The sequence below is a fragment of the Oncorhynchus clarkii genome, chromosome 22, assembly GCF_045791955.1.
Source record: "Oncorhynchus clarkii lewisi isolate Uvic-CL-2024 chromosome 22, UVic_Ocla_1.0, whole genome shotgun sequence".
Taxonomy (NCBI): Eukaryota; Metazoa; Chordata; class Actinopteri; order Salmoniformes; family Salmonidae; genus Oncorhynchus; species Oncorhynchus clarkii.
Window position 1 is genome coordinate 37,002,058 of NC_092168.1, and position 17,330 is coordinate 37,019,387.

Here is a 17,330-nt window from a genome sequence, read left to right on the forward strand (position 1 = left end):
AGCGGGTATAGTCCTAATTCTGCTCTGCATTGTTTGCAGTTTTGCGTTGCACACAAAGTATATTTCTGCAGAATTCTGCATGCAGAGTCTCAATTGGGTTTGTACTATTTTGTGAATTATTGGTTGGTGAGTGGACCACATACCTCACAACCATTATTAAGGGCAATTGGTTCAATAACTGATTTAAGTATTTTTAGCCAAGAATGTCGAGTTTATGTTCCTTTTGATGGCGTAGAGGGTCCTTCTTGCCCTGTTTCTCAGATCGTTCAAATCCTTGTGGAAGTTACCTGTGGTGTTGATGTTTAAGCCACAGTAGGTATAATTATCTGTGTGCTCTACGACAACGGTGTCCAGATGGAATTTGTATTCGTGGTCCTGGCAACTGGATCGTTTTTGGAACACCATTATTTTTGTCTTACTGAGATTTACTGAAAGGACCCAGGTCTGACAGAATCTGTGCAGAAGAGCTAAATGCTGCTGTAGGCCCTTCTTGGATGGGGACAGAAGGATCAGATCATCAGCAAACAGTAGATATTTGATTTCTGAGTTCACCCCACGGCCCTGAGGAGAGAAATGTGTTTATTTGCCAATTTTAACTGCTCACTTGTTGTTTGTGTAAATTAATTGTATATTGCAATATGTCCCCCCCCCAACACCGCTTTCCATAAATTTGTATAGCAGAAACTCATGCCAAAAGGCATCAAAAGCTTTTTTGAAATCACAAAAGCTTTTGTTTTGGTTGGTTTGTTTGTCACTAAGGGTGTGCATGGTGTATACGTGGTCTGTTGTACGGTATTTTGGTAGAAAGCCAATTTGACATTTGCTCAGGACATTGTTTTCACTGAGGAAATGTTGGAGTCTGCTATTGATGATAGTGCAAAGGATTTTTCAGAGATTGCTGTTGACGCTGATTCCACGGTAATTATTGGGGGGAAACTTGTCACCGCTTTTGTGGATTGGGGTGATCAGACCTGGATTCCAAATACTGGGGAAGACGCCAGAGCTGAGGATAATGTTGAAGAGTTTAATAGCCATTTGAATTTGTGGTCAGTGTATTTTATCATTTCACTTAGTAGTACCATCATTTCACTTAGATACCATCAACACCACAGGCCTTTTTGGGTTGGAGGTTTTATATTTGGTCTTGTAGCCATTCCAATGTATTTGGAGAATCCAGTGGGTTCTGGTAGTCTTTAGTAGTTGATTCTAAGTTCAGTATATGATCATGTACAGTATATGTTTTTGTTCTTGTTTTTTTGTTATATGTCCAAAAAGGTTGGATAAGTGGTTTATCCATACATCTCCATTCTGGATAGATAGCTCTTCGTGTTGTTGATTGTTTAGTGTGTTCCAATTTTCCCAGAAGTGATTTGATTCAATGGATTTTTCAATCACATTGAGCTGTTTTCTGGCATGCTATTCCTTCTTTTATCTTATAGTATTTATGCATTGTTTTAGTGATTCACCGTAGAGAAGGCGTAAGCTAAGGTTTTCTGTGCCTGTGTTTTTTGGTTGGATAGGTCTCTCTCTCCTCTGATGACCACTGTATTTATCCCCTTCCCTCTGTCTCTCCCTCCCAATCTCCCCTTTTCCTCTCCTCCACGCTTGCCTTCCCACTAATGTCTATGACAGGTGTTCTCCCACGTGTCTGTTTGAATAGCCTGGGTCCGCCTTCAAAGCCAGTATCAGCACTCCCCCCTCCTCAGAGAAAACTAAAAGGTCTGTCCTTCCCCCCTTTCCTCCCACATCTCTCCCTTTTTCCCTCCCTTCTCCCCCCAGCAAGGGGAGAACTAAAAGACCTGTCCTCACCCCTCTGTCCTCATCTCTCCCCTTCATCTCTCCTGACAGGAGCTGCGTGTTTGGCATGGGAAGGTGAGCTCCATCGCTGGGCTGTTCCATTATAGTCCTCTAAGCAACACACAGGGGGACTCTAATAGCGTCACATAGAGAGAGGGGCAGAGAGTGAGAGAGGGATGATGAGACAGGGAAGAGAGAGACAGAGACACAGACAGACGAGGTAGGGACGCTCAAAAGGGATGTAGTTACAGGGATAATGGGTCAGCTTTGATAAAGACTGGGCTGCCATTAAAATGCATGAATAGGTCTGCTCTGACTGAATAGTGAATAGTGGTTGTTACTCCAGTTACTTCTCAATCAATCAGAGACTCGTTTCAACTAGAGGACAGCAGGTAAATGTAGACTCACTTTCACCCCATTTCAATACCTGACCTCCATTTCAGGTCTGTGTGATTGTGCAGGGCTGAAGCCAGCCAACCCTTAGGTCCTCCGGGACTGGGTTGGATAGCTCTCTCCTGCTGCTGTGTATGGTTCAGGCTAACAGGCAGGAGGAGGAAGAGGAATAGTTTGAAGCAGCGTCCTTCCATCTCTTTAGGCATGCTGGCAGGCTCAGATCCTCTCCTACTAACTGGGCAGCAGCAATGTTCTGTGCTCATCGATTTGGGCCCTGGCACACCTAATGACACCTCCAGTTAGAACAGAATGAAGAGGGAGCTGCCTTGTTTATCCCCCAGCTCAAGACAAGACAATAAAGAGCGTGTGTGTGTGCACGCGGGCGTACAGATGTTGAAAGACATGGTTCATTTCAGGACTGCCAGAACCATTTTACCGAGTACAGAAACAGTGTGCAAAACTCACCAACCCCAGTCCTCTTCCACATACAAAAAAAAGACAAGAGCACCAAAAACAAAGGACCACTGGGCACAGATGTCAGTTTAACGTCTAGTTTTGATTTACAGTTGGTTGAGTTGTCAACTAACGTGAAATCAACAACAAAAAATGACCATGTCATTGGATTTAGGTTCAAAGTTGGGTGAAAAAAAGACTAAATGTCCTTATGTTGATGTCTTCTTGCAAATCAAATCAGTTTTACACCTTTATTCAATCACATTGATTTATTTAGTTGAAATGTTTATTTAGTTTTTGCCCAGTGGGGAAACATTGACATTGGCACACTGGTGGCAGCTGCTCACATATTATGTCACTCTGTTGTGACCGTGCTGAAAGAGCACTTTGTCATAGAAGCCTAAGTCTGTGTGTGGTGACATGCTTTCATTCATCCATCCATCCTTCTCAGTGCAGAAAAACAGATCGTTGTGCTGTAGAATCAGACCAACATACAGCATTCACTCATTTCACTCAATCTCTCCCCGAAATGTGCATTAGTTTTTAAGTACTATATCTCTTGACACATTGATGAAAATAATCATGGCCTCTAAACCTTCAAGCTGCATACTGAACCCTATTCCAACTAAACTACTGAAAGAGCTGCTTCCTTTGCTTGGCCCTCCTATGTTGAACATAATAAACGGCTCTCTATCCACCGGATGTGTACCAAACTCACTAAAAGTGGCAGTAATTAAGCCTCTCTTGAAAAAGCCAAACCTTGACCCAGAAAATTTTAAAAAACTATCGGCCTATATTTATTCTCCCATTCCTCTCCATTTAAAAAAAGCTCCTGAAGACAAACAATGTATACAAAACGCTTCAGTCTGGTTTTAGACCCCATCATAGCACTGAGACTGCACTTGTGAAGGTGGTAAATTACCTTTTAATGGCGTCAGACTGAGGCTCTGCATCTGTCCTCGTGCTCCTAGACCATTGCACTGCTTTTGATACCATCGATCACCACATTCTTTTGGAGAGATTGGAAACCCAAATTGGTCTACATGGACAAGTTCTGGCCTGGTTTAGATCTTATCTGTCGGAAAGATATCAGTTTGTCTCTGTGAAGGGTTTGTCCTCTGACAAATCAACTGTACATTTCGGTGTTCCTCAAGGTTCCGTTTTAGGACCTATTGTTTTCACAATATATTTTACCTCTTGGTGATGTTATTCTGAAACGTAATGTTAATTTTCACTGCTATGCGGATGACACACAGCTGTACATTTCGATGAAACATGGTGAAGCCCCAAAATTGCCCTCCCTGGAAGCCTGTGTTTCAAACGTAAGGAAGTGGATGGCTGCAAATGTTCTAGTTTTAAACTCGGACAAAACAGAGATGCTTGTTCTAGGTCCCAAGAAACAAAGAGATCTTCTATTGAATCTGACATTAATCTTGATGGTTGTACAGTCGTCTCAAATAAAACTGAAGGACCCTGATCTCTCTTTTGACGAACATATCAAGACTGTTTCAAGGACAGCTTTTTTCCATCTACATAACATTGCAAAAATCAGAAATGTCTGTCCAAAAATTAATCCATGCTTTTGTCACTTCTAGGTTAGACTACTGCAATGCTGTAATTTCTGGCTACCCGGATAAAGCACTAAATAAACTTCAGTTAGTGCTAAACACGGCTGCTAGAATCTTGACTAGAACCAAAAGATTTGATCATATTACTCCAGTGCTAGCTTCTCTACACTGGCTTCCTGTTTAGGCAAGGGCTGATTTAAAGGTTTTTACTGCTAACCTACAAAGCATTACATGGGCTTGCTCCTACCTATCTTCCGATTTGGTCCTGCCGTACATACCTACACATACGCTACAGTCACAAGACTCCAGCAAACAGCTGGAGGCAGGGCGTTCTCCTATAGAGCTCAATTTTTATGGAATGGTCTACCTACCCATGTGAAGACTCATCTCTTCAGTAGGTCCTATGATTGAGTGTAGTCTGGCCCAGGAGTGTGAAGGTGAACGGAAAGGCACTGGAACAACGAACCGCCCTTGCTGTCTCTTCCTGGCCAGTTCCTCTCTCTCCACTGGCCCTGTCCGGGAGTACCGTAGGATGGGGCCTACAGTGTCTCCTGACCCCTCCTGTTTCAACTCTCTAGAGACAGCAGGAGCGGTAGAGATACTCTGAATGACCGGCTATGAAAAGCCAACTGACATGTACTTCTGAGGTGCTGACCTGTTGCCCCTGCGACAACCACTGTGATTATTATTATTTGACCCTGCTGGTTATCTATGAACATTTGAACATCTTGGGCATGTTCTGTTATAATCTCCACCCGGCACAGCCAGAAGGGGACTGGCCACCCCTCATAGCCTGGTTCCTCTTTGTTTCTTCATAGGTCCTGGCTTCCTAGGGAGTTTTTCCTAGCCACCGTGCTTCTACACCTGCATTGCTTGCTGTTTGGGTTTTTAGGCTGGGTTTCTGTACAGCACTTTGTGACATCAGCTGATGTAAGGACTTTATAAATAAATTTGATTTGATTTAGTCATACCTGGGTTCAAATAGTATTCGTGTTCTTTCAAGGAGTGTTTGATTGAGTCTTGCTTGAGTGCCAGATGGACGGGGTTGGACACTTTTGGAACTATTACAATAGTCTTGGCTCTGGTCTGGGTACATGTTCTTTAGCTAACAGCTCACAGACACAGTTCAGGTAGGCTAGTCTACATTAGATTATTATTGATAAGAGCGCAAATATTTGTATTTGTCAACGGCAGACAAGCATCAATCATCATGTCACCAGTATCAGACCCCCAATATTATTGGAAAGGAGCATCAAGACCGGCCATGCACTTTCATCACCGTGTGAAGGCCATCATAATTGATTTCATCTGAAGCCTAATAAACTGCATGGTTTTGTAGTGGGAGACCACATATCATATCGCGTGACTCCAAGTTTACTTCGATGATGGTTATTATATCAATATGAGCATAAAAATGCTTCCACCGCCATTTCTAGCATAATTAATTTTACCAACACAAAAATATCCCACCGTGTCAAACTAACTAACTAACTAACTATCTGTCGGCATTTATAAAATTGTACCGAAACTTAATTTTAGTTTTTTGGTATTTTTTTTATTACCTTTATTTTACTAGGCAAATCAGTTAAGAACAAATTCTTATTCACAATGACAGCCTAGGAACAGTGGGTTAACTGCGTTGTTCAGGGGCAGAACAACAGATTTTTACCATGTCAGCTCAGGGGTTCGATCTAGCAACCTTTCGGTTACTGTCCCAATGCTCTAACCACGAGGCTACCCCGCCGCCCTGAGTATAACTTTACTCGCATAAAAACTGTGGTTTGTGACGTACATTCTCCAGGGCTGGAATACTAAAAACAGGTCCCACACCACCACGAGCCTTCTCTACCTGATGCACTGTAATCCCACAGTAGACCCCTGTAACAGTAGCTACCTCCATATAGACATCACACCAAACACTCACTCTTTCACCACCCCACCACCATCCTAGGAGATGAAAACACTCCAGTCCCAAAACCACAGAATCAATACCAGCAAGCCAACTGCTGCCAGGAAAGTTAAAGAAGGAGTGGCAGAACAGGAGTAGAGAGAGGAGGAGAAGGAGAGAATGAGAGCAGGTCTGGGAGCCCAGCGGAAGAGAGGAGCGCTGGCTGCAGACAGATAAGTGTGGTTTGTTAAAGACCACTGACAGGGTTCGATAGGCTACATTCTAAATGTAACCCATTACAGTGTCCAAAATGGTCATCAGTAACGTAATTTTGAGATTACCCAAAATCAGTAACGTAATCGGATTACTTTCCCCTTAAAGAGTAATTTTCATGAAAAGTTGTTTTAATCGAAAACCAGGATGTTTTAGGCTTAGTTATAGTGAAACACATTAATTCTGGTCTTCATTTCGACAGTTCATTGCCAGGGTGATATATTGTTCTTTTAGTAGTACATCTAGCTGTTTTTACCCCTAGCGGTTCAACTCCACCATTGAAATGGTGATGTAGAAGCACCTTGAGAAGGTTCCTCTGTCATCTCAAGGAAGGGGTTCATTATGAAATACACTCCCTTCTAGATGTGCTGGGTGGTACCGCCTCAAGGAAGGGGTTCATTATGAAGTACACTTCCTTCTAGATTTGCTGGGTGGTACCACCTCAACGCTCAATGGCCTTGGTAAGTGGAGTGTGCCAATACATTTTGCATGATGCTTCCTTGACTAAATTCAAAAGGCAGTTAGGCACATTTATTCATATGACTTAATTCAAAGTTTTTGATTACCGTTTCATACACATCTATATCTTTATGAAGAAAACAAAATGTAGGCTTTGACGATTATATGTTTATGTTCGTTGCTACATCTATCTTAACAAGAAATAGATGACAATGGTGGTCATGTCAAGTCATTGTATTTTTCCCCAACTGCTATGACTGATTGGTGGTGCAGTATGCTAAGACAGTTGGCTCATATTTGTGAGTTCTAATACCACATTGGGCAGATATATATAGATTTAAAAAATATAAAATTAACCCCTTTTTTGTGGTATCCAATTGGTAGTTACAGTCTTGTCTCATCGCTGCAACTCCGTACAGACTCAGGAGAAGCAAAGGTCGAGAGCCATGCGTCCTCTGAAACACAACCCAACTAAGCCGCACTGCTTCTTGAGACAATGCCCACTTAACCCAGAAGCCAGCCACACCAATGTGTCAGAGGAAACACCGTACACCTGGCAAACGTGTCAGCGTGCACTGCGCCCGGCCAGCCACAGGAGTGCACAACGGGACAAGGACATCCCTGCCAGCCAAACCCTCCCCTAATCCAGATGACGCTGGGCCAATTGTGCACCAACTGGTGTCCCAGTTGCGGCCGGCTGCAACAGAGCCTGGAGTCGAACCCAGAATCTCTAGTGGCACAGCAATGCAATGCCTTAGACCACTGCACCACTCAGGAGGCCTCAGGCAGATATTTTTTTTTTAATCTACATTATTTATTGCCTGCCACACACTTCTAATTCCTAAAAGTGAAAGCATGTCTGTGAGAAGGGATGCCCTGGTAGTAGTTGTAGGTTTTTATACAGTACTAAAGACCAATCTGAGTTCATTTGACCATTGGAAAAAGAGCTACTGTGTAAATACTGCAATGTGAGTTGGATTGAATTGATCTTCATTTCCAAGGTGATGATGGCACTTTTCTTCCCAACACAATACCGCAATAAATGTGAGTCCACATTTATTTTGCGTCCCATGGGGGATTCGAATTTATACCGCAAGTGGCAATAGATGTCAGCAAATAAGTGCCTTACCACTGTGAGCTAAATGTGCATCATAAGCAAATACGTCCCTGGACATCATTTTATTATCAGAGCGTGCCAGTGGACTCCTGGTATATTTTAGTGAGAAACTTTTGGAATCAGGTACAACTACCTTTACCCACCCCCAAAATGAATATTTACTAGCAATTCCCCTCAACCACTACTTCTCAACTGAATGCATGTTTTGAACATTTAAAGGGGTAAGGGCAAAGGCGGAAATTGGGGCTGAGAGTTACCCTTTAAGAGGCATAAGATCACGACATAGTGGACTGACTTTTGGTCAGACTCGTTCGAGTGGAATTAACTTAAAACTGGCAGCTTTTTTCCAAGGCTGAACTGAATGTCATTGAGAAAACAGAAATGATGTCATAATGTACTTTTACACAAAGATCCTTTTGGAATTGAAAAGTAATCTAAGTAATCAGAGTTTTTCAAAAGTATCTAATCTGATTACAATATTTTTGCTGGAATAACTGATTTTTTTTTTTTTTGTAACCAGATTATACGTAACTGGACAACACACAGCAAGAGAAGAGAGGAGGTGGACTTATTTTACCTGGATGAGAGACACGTTGTTGAGACTCAATCTGAAGAGGAAGTTTCTGTGTAAAAATGACAGAGAGGAAATAACAGTTTAAACACACCGTTAATAAACACTTAGTTTACATGGCAGTTGTGTGTGTTTTCTGTTACAGTGAGTCACAAATGGCACCACAGGTCCCAGAGTGGTTTGGCGGAAGAAAATAAAAACTGGGGCCCGTAGTTTTTCCTAATCTGGTAACCTAACCAGGTTACTCTGGACCTTACACAAAAAGAAGTGATTAATATGTTGTGAAAAGGTTTAATATGGGCCATGATGGGACCAGATTTTTTCTAATCAGGTAACATGGTTAAAAAAAATCATGGCCCCTGGCGAGGATGAAAACTCTGCAACCGTGTAGTCCCTTATGGAAAAAATACATGACTTTCACATATGATAACGTGTTTTTGTAACATTTGACATGTGACATTTGACATGTGAAATCATGTGTTTTTGGAACACTTCACATGACATTTTCTTGAGTGTATTTTTAACAAGGCTGAGATATACTTTAAAGTTCAAAGTGTAGGAATACAGGTGAAGTGATTTAATGATACAGACATGGTGGCGTAGCAGGAAGATCGGAATGCCATGAACCAAGAGGTTGTGAGTTCAAATCACAGATAAGGACATGTTGAATAATAATGACTGTATAATTAAACTAACACAGTGTGCAAAACATTAGGAACATATGCTTTTTCCATGACTTAGACTGACTAGGTGAAAACTATGATCCCTTATTGACGTCACTTGTTAATTCCACGTCAAATCTGTGTAGATGGAGGGGAGGAGACTGGTTAAAGGATTTTTAGGCATTACATTTATGAATGAGTTTTTGCTTGTGTCTGTTGAGAGTAATGTGTTATCACGCTTACTAAATTAATACTTGAGGAAAATGGAGAGCGCGCCATGAGCTTTGTGCCTGTACCGCTCAAACTGCAATTTTCTGTTTAATCTGATTGGTCAAGACATGCAAAGAGCCTGCAGCAGCACTCCGATGTGAAGCACAGAGAAATTGTGGGTGAGTTGACAAATCATTAGGCAAAATCTAAAAATAAAAAAAACAACACTTCGACCGTGTTTTTAACGCTTTGCATCAATATATTGTATTGAACTAAATAGAAAGAACTGACAAATGATGCCTCGCCACATGTTTTCTGGCAGCCCATTACTGGTTCTCTGCAGTCATATAACATCTCTGGAGCTAGACGTTGTTTCAAAACGTCCAGCTGCCAAATTCCAGACCAGGCCCTATCAAACAAGCCTCAACAAACTACTTAAAGAGCAACTGAAGGCAATAAACAACTTCTCTGGTAGAAAACATGTATTTGAGTATAAAAATGTACGACAAAGTGTAAATAGGATAATTTTGGTCAAAGTTATTCTTGTCCAAAACTGAGATTTGCGAGATAAATACGAACAAGTGGTTTTTCACAGAATGAAGTGTACCGTAACATTTGTGTTTATTTCCATCCTGCCCACAGCTGGCAGAACCCAAGTGATCATCAATTCGGAGAGCAACTATGGAGCGAGATAGCTGCCAAAAGGTTGACGGTACATATCGTTAGGATTGTAAGAAAAGCCATTGTAAATTGTTAGGATTGTAAGAAAAGCCATAGTAAATTGTTAGGATTGTAAGAAAAGCCATCGTAAATTGTTAGGATTGTAAGAAAAGCCATCGTAAATTGTTAAGATGGTAAGAAAAGCCATAGTAAATTGTTAGAATTGTAAGAAAAGCCATAGTAAATTGTTAGGATTGTAAGAAAAGCCAAAGTAAATTGTTAAGATGGTAAGAAAAGCCATAGTAAATTGTTAGGATTGTAAAGAAAAGCCATAGTAAATTGTTAGGATTGTAAGAAAAGCCATAGTAAATTGTTGGGATTGTAAGAAAAGCCATGTGCGAAACATGAAGTATAAATGTTAAATTAGATCTGTAAACGTTAGACTATAAATGTACATTTACACATTCAATTTGTAGTTTACGTCTCCCTTTACTCAGTTACAGATCTTTTTAATTGATTCAAACTTTCTTCAGTATTGTGGCATCTGCAAAGGCCATGAACCAAACGTAGCTAGTTTAAGTTAGCTTGTCAATCAAGCAACTCTAGCCCAGACATTCTTTGCAGCTTCCGGCTTCATTTGAAAATAAAAGTCTAGAGCTTGTTTTAGAACTGCATTCAATAACGACGTTACACCAGTATATGGCGTAGTATAGGCTTGGGCATTCAGCAAATGACTTGTGTGAGAACGATAAAGACAGCCTTGTCTAGAATAACCGCCTGAGCTGCAAAATAGAAAATAAATGATTTAGGCTAGGCCTATTCCGCTATCTAAATATGCCATGCTGTTGTGTGTTATTTAATGGCCATATAATTGCATAATTTATTTTTATAGCCGCGTGGGTCTACTGTGGTGACCATGTAACCTAATGGATCACACTTTTCCCAGTATTTGGGAGCATGGGACTGTAGGCCTTATATTAGGCACTTTGTCTGTTGTATTAGTGAATTCCACTCTGTATGTAGGCTTGTTATAGCCCTTTGTGTTGCACAACCCCATCACGCAGAGGCTATATCCATATCAATAAATGTGACAAAACAAAATATTGATTAAGTTTAGGCTATAACCTGTCCTGAGCGAAATAGCCAAGGGGTCCCAAATGGTCAAGACTATCTATAGCCTATTCTTATTAACTGGTCTGTTTACCCTGCATCAGCCACTGCATGTGCCTCTTCAACTATTTAGTTTAACATTTATTCAGAGGGATATATTTAGAGGCCTGTGAGCTAAGGTCTTTTTTTAAAGGGACCCCTATTATAAAACACAAATAGAGTTTAAAAAATGATTCTGCAGGACACCATCACACTAAAGTTGAAGGGCTATTTTTATTTGGATCGGCCTAAATTAAACTTTGAATTATAAAAGTGATAGGCTAAAGAACTTCAATAAAAAAAATAAAAAAAACTTAAATTTCAATAAACAAATGGATAAGACTGTTCTATTCTCTTTGATTTAGTTCCTATTGCAACTCAGACAAATGACTGAATGGATGACATACTGACTGACTAAATTGAATGAAGGATGAATGAAATGTTCAAATATGTTGCAATGACGAGTTGCACGCATCATGCATGCTGTGGACTTCATTTGGTTAGTAGGTAAATAGGCCTACATTAGGGTATAATGACTCTATGGCTGCATGACTCCAGAAGGGCATCTTCTGAGGCTGAGGGGTGCTTTTCCGAAGGCGCATGGTGCTGTGGTGCTGCATGGACATCAGTATCGCGCTGGAAGGAATAGCCTATACAGAGACTGCCTACAGTAAGACCACTGCAACAGAGGTATTGTTAGTGTGGGAATGAGCTTATGCCAGACATAAGCTACATTTAACCTCTCATTTGTTCATTCCAAAGTCCATATGTTTCATATAAATCATGAAAAATTAGTTTAAATTCATATTAACCGCTCATGCAGAATATGCTTTGGCAAGATTAAGCGATTTAATAAAATATCCAATAAAAATATATTTTGAGTGACTCCAGTGGTTATACATAATTCATAGAGTCACCAAACATCTCTAATCATTCTATATACTATTGGTTATGATGAATTATTCCTGGTAGATACTACTGGCTATGATTGCAGACAGAGCCCAGAGAACGGAATGGTGCAGTATTGAATCTGTCATATTTGATAAGGTGCATGCATGGGGATGTCCACTTCACCCAGATATATGCCCATGCTATAGAGATACACCTAGCGGACTGAAACTTCACTGTTGTAGGCATAATATAGCTAGTGCTATCTAGACTTATGCTGCCAAACAAATCCATGACATTAGCTACCTAAATGTGAAGTAAACTCAACTGAGGAGTAATAGAAAATGGAGACTTAATGTGCAGGATACCTCTTTCCGGGATTCCCTGACTTCAGTTTTTTTTATACTGTGGTACGCTTGTTCATGTAGCACTCCTCACAGGCAGTTTGGTGTGTGTTTTTTGTTGAGATGAAACTGCTAAACTCTGTAAGTTATTATTGTACGTCAGAATTGCAACAAGATTTGTTCAAGCCTAAAATGTTAATCTATAAATCAGAAAATGGTGTTTGTATGTTCACAGGTGAAATTTCATGTTTATGTTTCACGCATGGCTTTTCTTATGATCTAACAATTTACGTATGGATTTTCTTACAATCTTAACGATACGTATGTTCAAACTTTCGGCAGCTAACTCGCTCCATACCCAGGGTAAATTTGGTTTGACATTTGATATCCCTATGGGGCTAGTTAGAGATCATCAGTAAATTACACAATGTACATGTGACAATAATTTAAAGTCAATAGCTCCAACCTTCAATGAGTTACAAATCTCAAACCAACTATAAAATTGTAGAAATTCATAAACAAATATTGAAAGCATTTAATGAGAACTAAAAGAACTTGGCCACTGTCCCACACCAACCGGCTGAAGCTAATTGGAGAAAGAAGTTGGCTAGCTTGTTAGCTAGTCTAGGCTAGCTCCAGACACAAGACCTGGTTAGACTGTTTCAAGTTATCTGGAAGGGTGAGTGACTAACTGTGTGCTGTTTTGGCAGAGTGAAAGTACAAACGCTTCTCATGTTCGAACACCCACATCAAAACATGGCCCAAATCTAGTTCTCAGTCTCATTTCCTGATGAGGATAATTGAACCAAAGTTAAATCAGGAAGTTCAGACCCCCTTTAAAACTTCTTGACCATACTTGAGACGCAGACGTCTCAAGTATGCACCTGGAAATGCAAATGCGCTACGCTAAATGCTAAATGTACTCGTTACAACTCAATCTTTGATCAAAATTCACAAGCAGGGTATTGAATTAAAGCTACACTCGTTGTGAACCTAGCCAGCAAGTCAGATTTTTAAAATGCTTTTCGGCGAAAGCATGAGAAGCTATTATCTGATAGCATGCACCCCCCAAAATGCCAGCACGACACGTAAACAACAGATTTTGCGGTAGCCGGCGCTACCCAAAACGCAGAAATAAAATATAAAACATTCATTACCTTTGACGAGCTTCTTTCTTGGCACTCCTATATGCCCCATAAACATCACTATTGGGTCTTTTTTTCGTTTAAATCGGTCCATATATACCCAAAATAGCTTTGTATGGAAGCTGTGTCATTCAGAAAAAAACATTGTTTTTAAACGCTGCGTAATTTTTTTAAATTAAAAAAGTCGACGATAAACTTTCACAAAACACTTCGAAATCCTTTTGTAATCCAACTTTAGGTATTAGTAAACGTTTATAATCTATCAAAATGATTACAGGGCGATGTATTTTCAATAGGTCTTCGCTTGCAAATCAATGGCTGCTAATGTCTTCATCAACAACATCCGGGTGAAGACTGGGAAAATGGATGCCAGATAGATGGATTTTCCAACAATTAATTCAATTGAAAATGACGACAATGGCGACATCGTGTGGAATTTGTATGAATTGCAGGCAGGTCGATATTAAATTCTGTTCTCTTTTAACAACTCGTGGAAGTGACTTATGGAAATTATTTTTAGCTTTCAGAGAGCAGTTTTTCTTGCCTTTTTCAATGAAACACACGATCTGTTATAGTCACAGCCGTGATTTAACCAGTTTTATAAACTTCAGAGTGTTTTCTATCCACACATACTAATCATATGCATATACTATATTCCTGGCATGAGTAGCAGGACGCTGAAAAGTTGCGCGATTTTTAACAGAATGTTCGAAAAAGGAGGGGGTAGAAGTAAGAGGTTCATGATTACCACTTTTGAATTTATTTCAACATTGTCTATGATAGAAAGTGAGGAATTCTCAGCAGCAGCGAAGTGCAGGGCCAGGCAGAGTGTTTTGCTTAAGTGATAAATGAACAAGAGATAAATGAAGGAATGCATTCTTACCTTGCACCCACTATCAGCTCATTCCTGGTCAGATCAAGGGTCAGTTGGGAGTAGTCTCTCACTCCCGGGTGGGAGAAAATAGAGATCCAAGGACTCAGGGCTGAAAGAGAGGAAGAAAAGAGTGCAAGGGATAGAGAGTGAAAACGAAAGCGAGAGTTAAGTAAAGTTAAGGACTACAAAGGATGTTTCTCTACTATATTGTAACATGAAGAATTGTCTTCTGTTGGGCTCCTGGGGCAGCCTGTTCAGTCGAGTTAAATTGAAGGTGACAGCAACATGAGTAACGTCTCTGAAATAAATCTAATAAGAGAGATTCGGAACACTTCTAATTCACATTGAAGTGGGTTACGATAGACGTCCTGAAAACACACTGGAATCACCTTGTGCTCTGATATGGTTGTCATGATCTATTTTGTGTTGTTATAGGTCCAAAACAGTGTAGCATCCTCTATATTGTCATAAAAAAAACAGCCCATTATCACCGATTTCACCTTTGCATATGTTTTCAGTTGGCCAATAATGTGAAAGTATGAAGTAGCCTCACCTGATGTCTTACAGGTGCAAACATGTCTGTCGGTGAGAAACGACCTATACACTGTGGCTCGCAGCAGTGAAGGAGTGAGTGGGTAGATTGTGATTGTGTCCAGCTACTGGTAACCCCCCTCTGCCGAGACCCCAGTGGGATCCAGCAGAGAGGGACAATGCTGTCTAAGACCACATCAAGCCTACTGAGCCTAACGCAACCAGTCAAAAAGAGCCCTTCCAGGAAACACTCCCCAGCGCCTACTGCTTCAGACATTTGACAGTCTCCTCACAAATCAAAAACAATTTATCTCGGCAGAGTCACAGGAAGTAACACAATGCACCTTGTAGAGTGGCGGGTCCAGAAAGTGCTCAGCTGATCTCCATGTGATCTGCACGTGGGTTTGCTAAATGGATTTCACCACATGAGAGATTGCAAGGTGAATGGGATTTGTTCATTTTATGTGTAGAACAGAATATTGAAGTGGTTGGTTGCTTGGATTCAACGTTGCAGTGTGTTTAGTAGCATATAACATGACAGAAAACCTAGACATCATTTTTTTGTTGTTGTTATTCCCAGAATAATTGTATTTATTTTGGCCCCCTGCAAAGACAACCTTGGACATCTTCAGTTTGTTTACTGCATTAAAAAAATGCATTTACCATTTTAAGAAGTGAATGCTTGAATTTGAACAAAAATGATTGAAATAACAAAAAGCTCAGTGGGGAGTTTCTATAAAAAAAAAAGAATGATTTATCTCTCCTGATATTGTAACATTTTACTGCAGTGGGCTAAATTAGGGTGACAGTGTTTTTGGTAATCTTAAACAAATCTACTTTGAAACAAAAGTACACGCCTCTGTCACGTTGTATAAATGATTGGAGACAGGCGTAGTAATTCGTAATAGGGGGGTTTAATACTCCACCCAAAAATACAACATGCCATGAAAGTCACGGGGACGAAGCCCAAAACAAACATGTATGCAAAAACACAGGGATGTAACCCAAACCAAAGAGCGAGGTTACACCTCTAATAACTACACGGAACGAGACCCGTAATAACAATACACGGGACGACACCCGTAATAACAATACACGGAACGAGACCCGTAATAACAATACACGGAACGAGACCCGTAATAACAATACACGGGACGAGACCCGTAATAACAATACACGGGACGAGACCCGTAATAACAATAAACGGGACGAGACACGTAATAACAATAAACGGGACGAGACCCGTAATAACAATACACGGGACGAGACCCGTAATAACAATACACGGAACGAGACCCGTAATAACAATACACAGCAGTACACAATCCATGCAGCACGAAAGCCGAAACAAAGCACATGTACTCAAGACCAACGGACATGGGAACAATAACCGACAAGACAATGGTGAATCAGGTGTGCATAACGAAACAGTTAGAGGCCGGTGACGTAGACCCCCGGAACTGGTGCACAGAATGAGCAGCAGTACCGGGGGAATCCGTGGCAGTACGCCATCCCGACGTGCTGCACTAGCAGCGTAATGACACTGGCCTCGGGGACGACCACAGGGAGTTGGTCAGGGAGCTGATGGTGAAAATCCCTGGTCAGTGAGCCGTCCAGGTTGTCCACTCCAGGAACCCAGCAATGCTCCTCTCAGCAGTACCCCTCTCGTGTCGCACTGCACCAGCAGCGGGAATACACCGGCCTCGAGGACGACCACAGGAACGAGGTAAGGTCAGGGCCAGTTGCAGCTGCCAAAGTTGCATCATTGGACGTGCCAGTTGCCGAAGTTGCATCCACGTCGGACGGGCCAGTTGCAGCTGCCAAAGTTGCGACAGTGCGGGTCGGTCAGGGCCAGTTGCGTCGGACAGACCAGTTGCTGCTGCCGAAGTTGCGTCGGACTGGCCAGTTGCCGAAGATGCGTTGGATGGGCCAGTTGCAGCAGCCGCGTCGGACGGGCCAGTTACAGCTGCCGAAGTTGCGTTGGACGGGCCATTCCGCGGTCTCCATTTAGGGTCGGTTATTCTGTCTCCGTGTAGGATTGGTTATTCTGTCACGTTGTATAAATGATTGGAGACAGGCCCAGGAATAAATAATAGGGGGGTTAAATACTCCACCCAAAAATACAACATGCTATGAAAGGCACGAAGCCCAAAACAAACACGTATATAAAAGTGAAAGAGCTGCAAAATCTGGACCCCTACAAATCAGCCGGGCTAGACAATCTGGACCCTCTCTTTCTAAAATTATCTGCCGAAATTGTTGCAACCCCTATTACTAGCCTGGTCAACCTCTCTTTTGTATTGTCTGAAATTCCCCTAGATTGGAACGCTGCCGCGGTCATCCCCCTC

General features: G+C 41.4%; 1 protein-coding gene across 4 annotated transcripts in view; it reads right to left on the reverse strand.

Moving 5' to 3' along the window:
* LOC139380841 (semaphorin-5B-like) overlaps positions 1 to 17,330 on the reverse strand; it is a 288,353-nt gene that overhangs the window by 155,973 nt on the left and 115,050 nt on the right. For all 4 annotated transcript variants that reach the window (XM_071123938.1, XM_071123939.1, XM_071123940.1 and 1 more), the window contains exons 4-5: positions 14,461 to 14,560; positions 8,526 to 8,571 (exon numbers count right to left, since the gene is read on the reverse strand). In XM_071123938.1, coding sequence (XP_070980039.1) covers positions 8,526 to 8,571; positions 14,461 to 14,560 — 146 coding nt within the window. The remainder of the gene's footprint in view (positions 1 to 8,525; positions 8,572 to 14,460; positions 14,561 to 17,330) is intronic.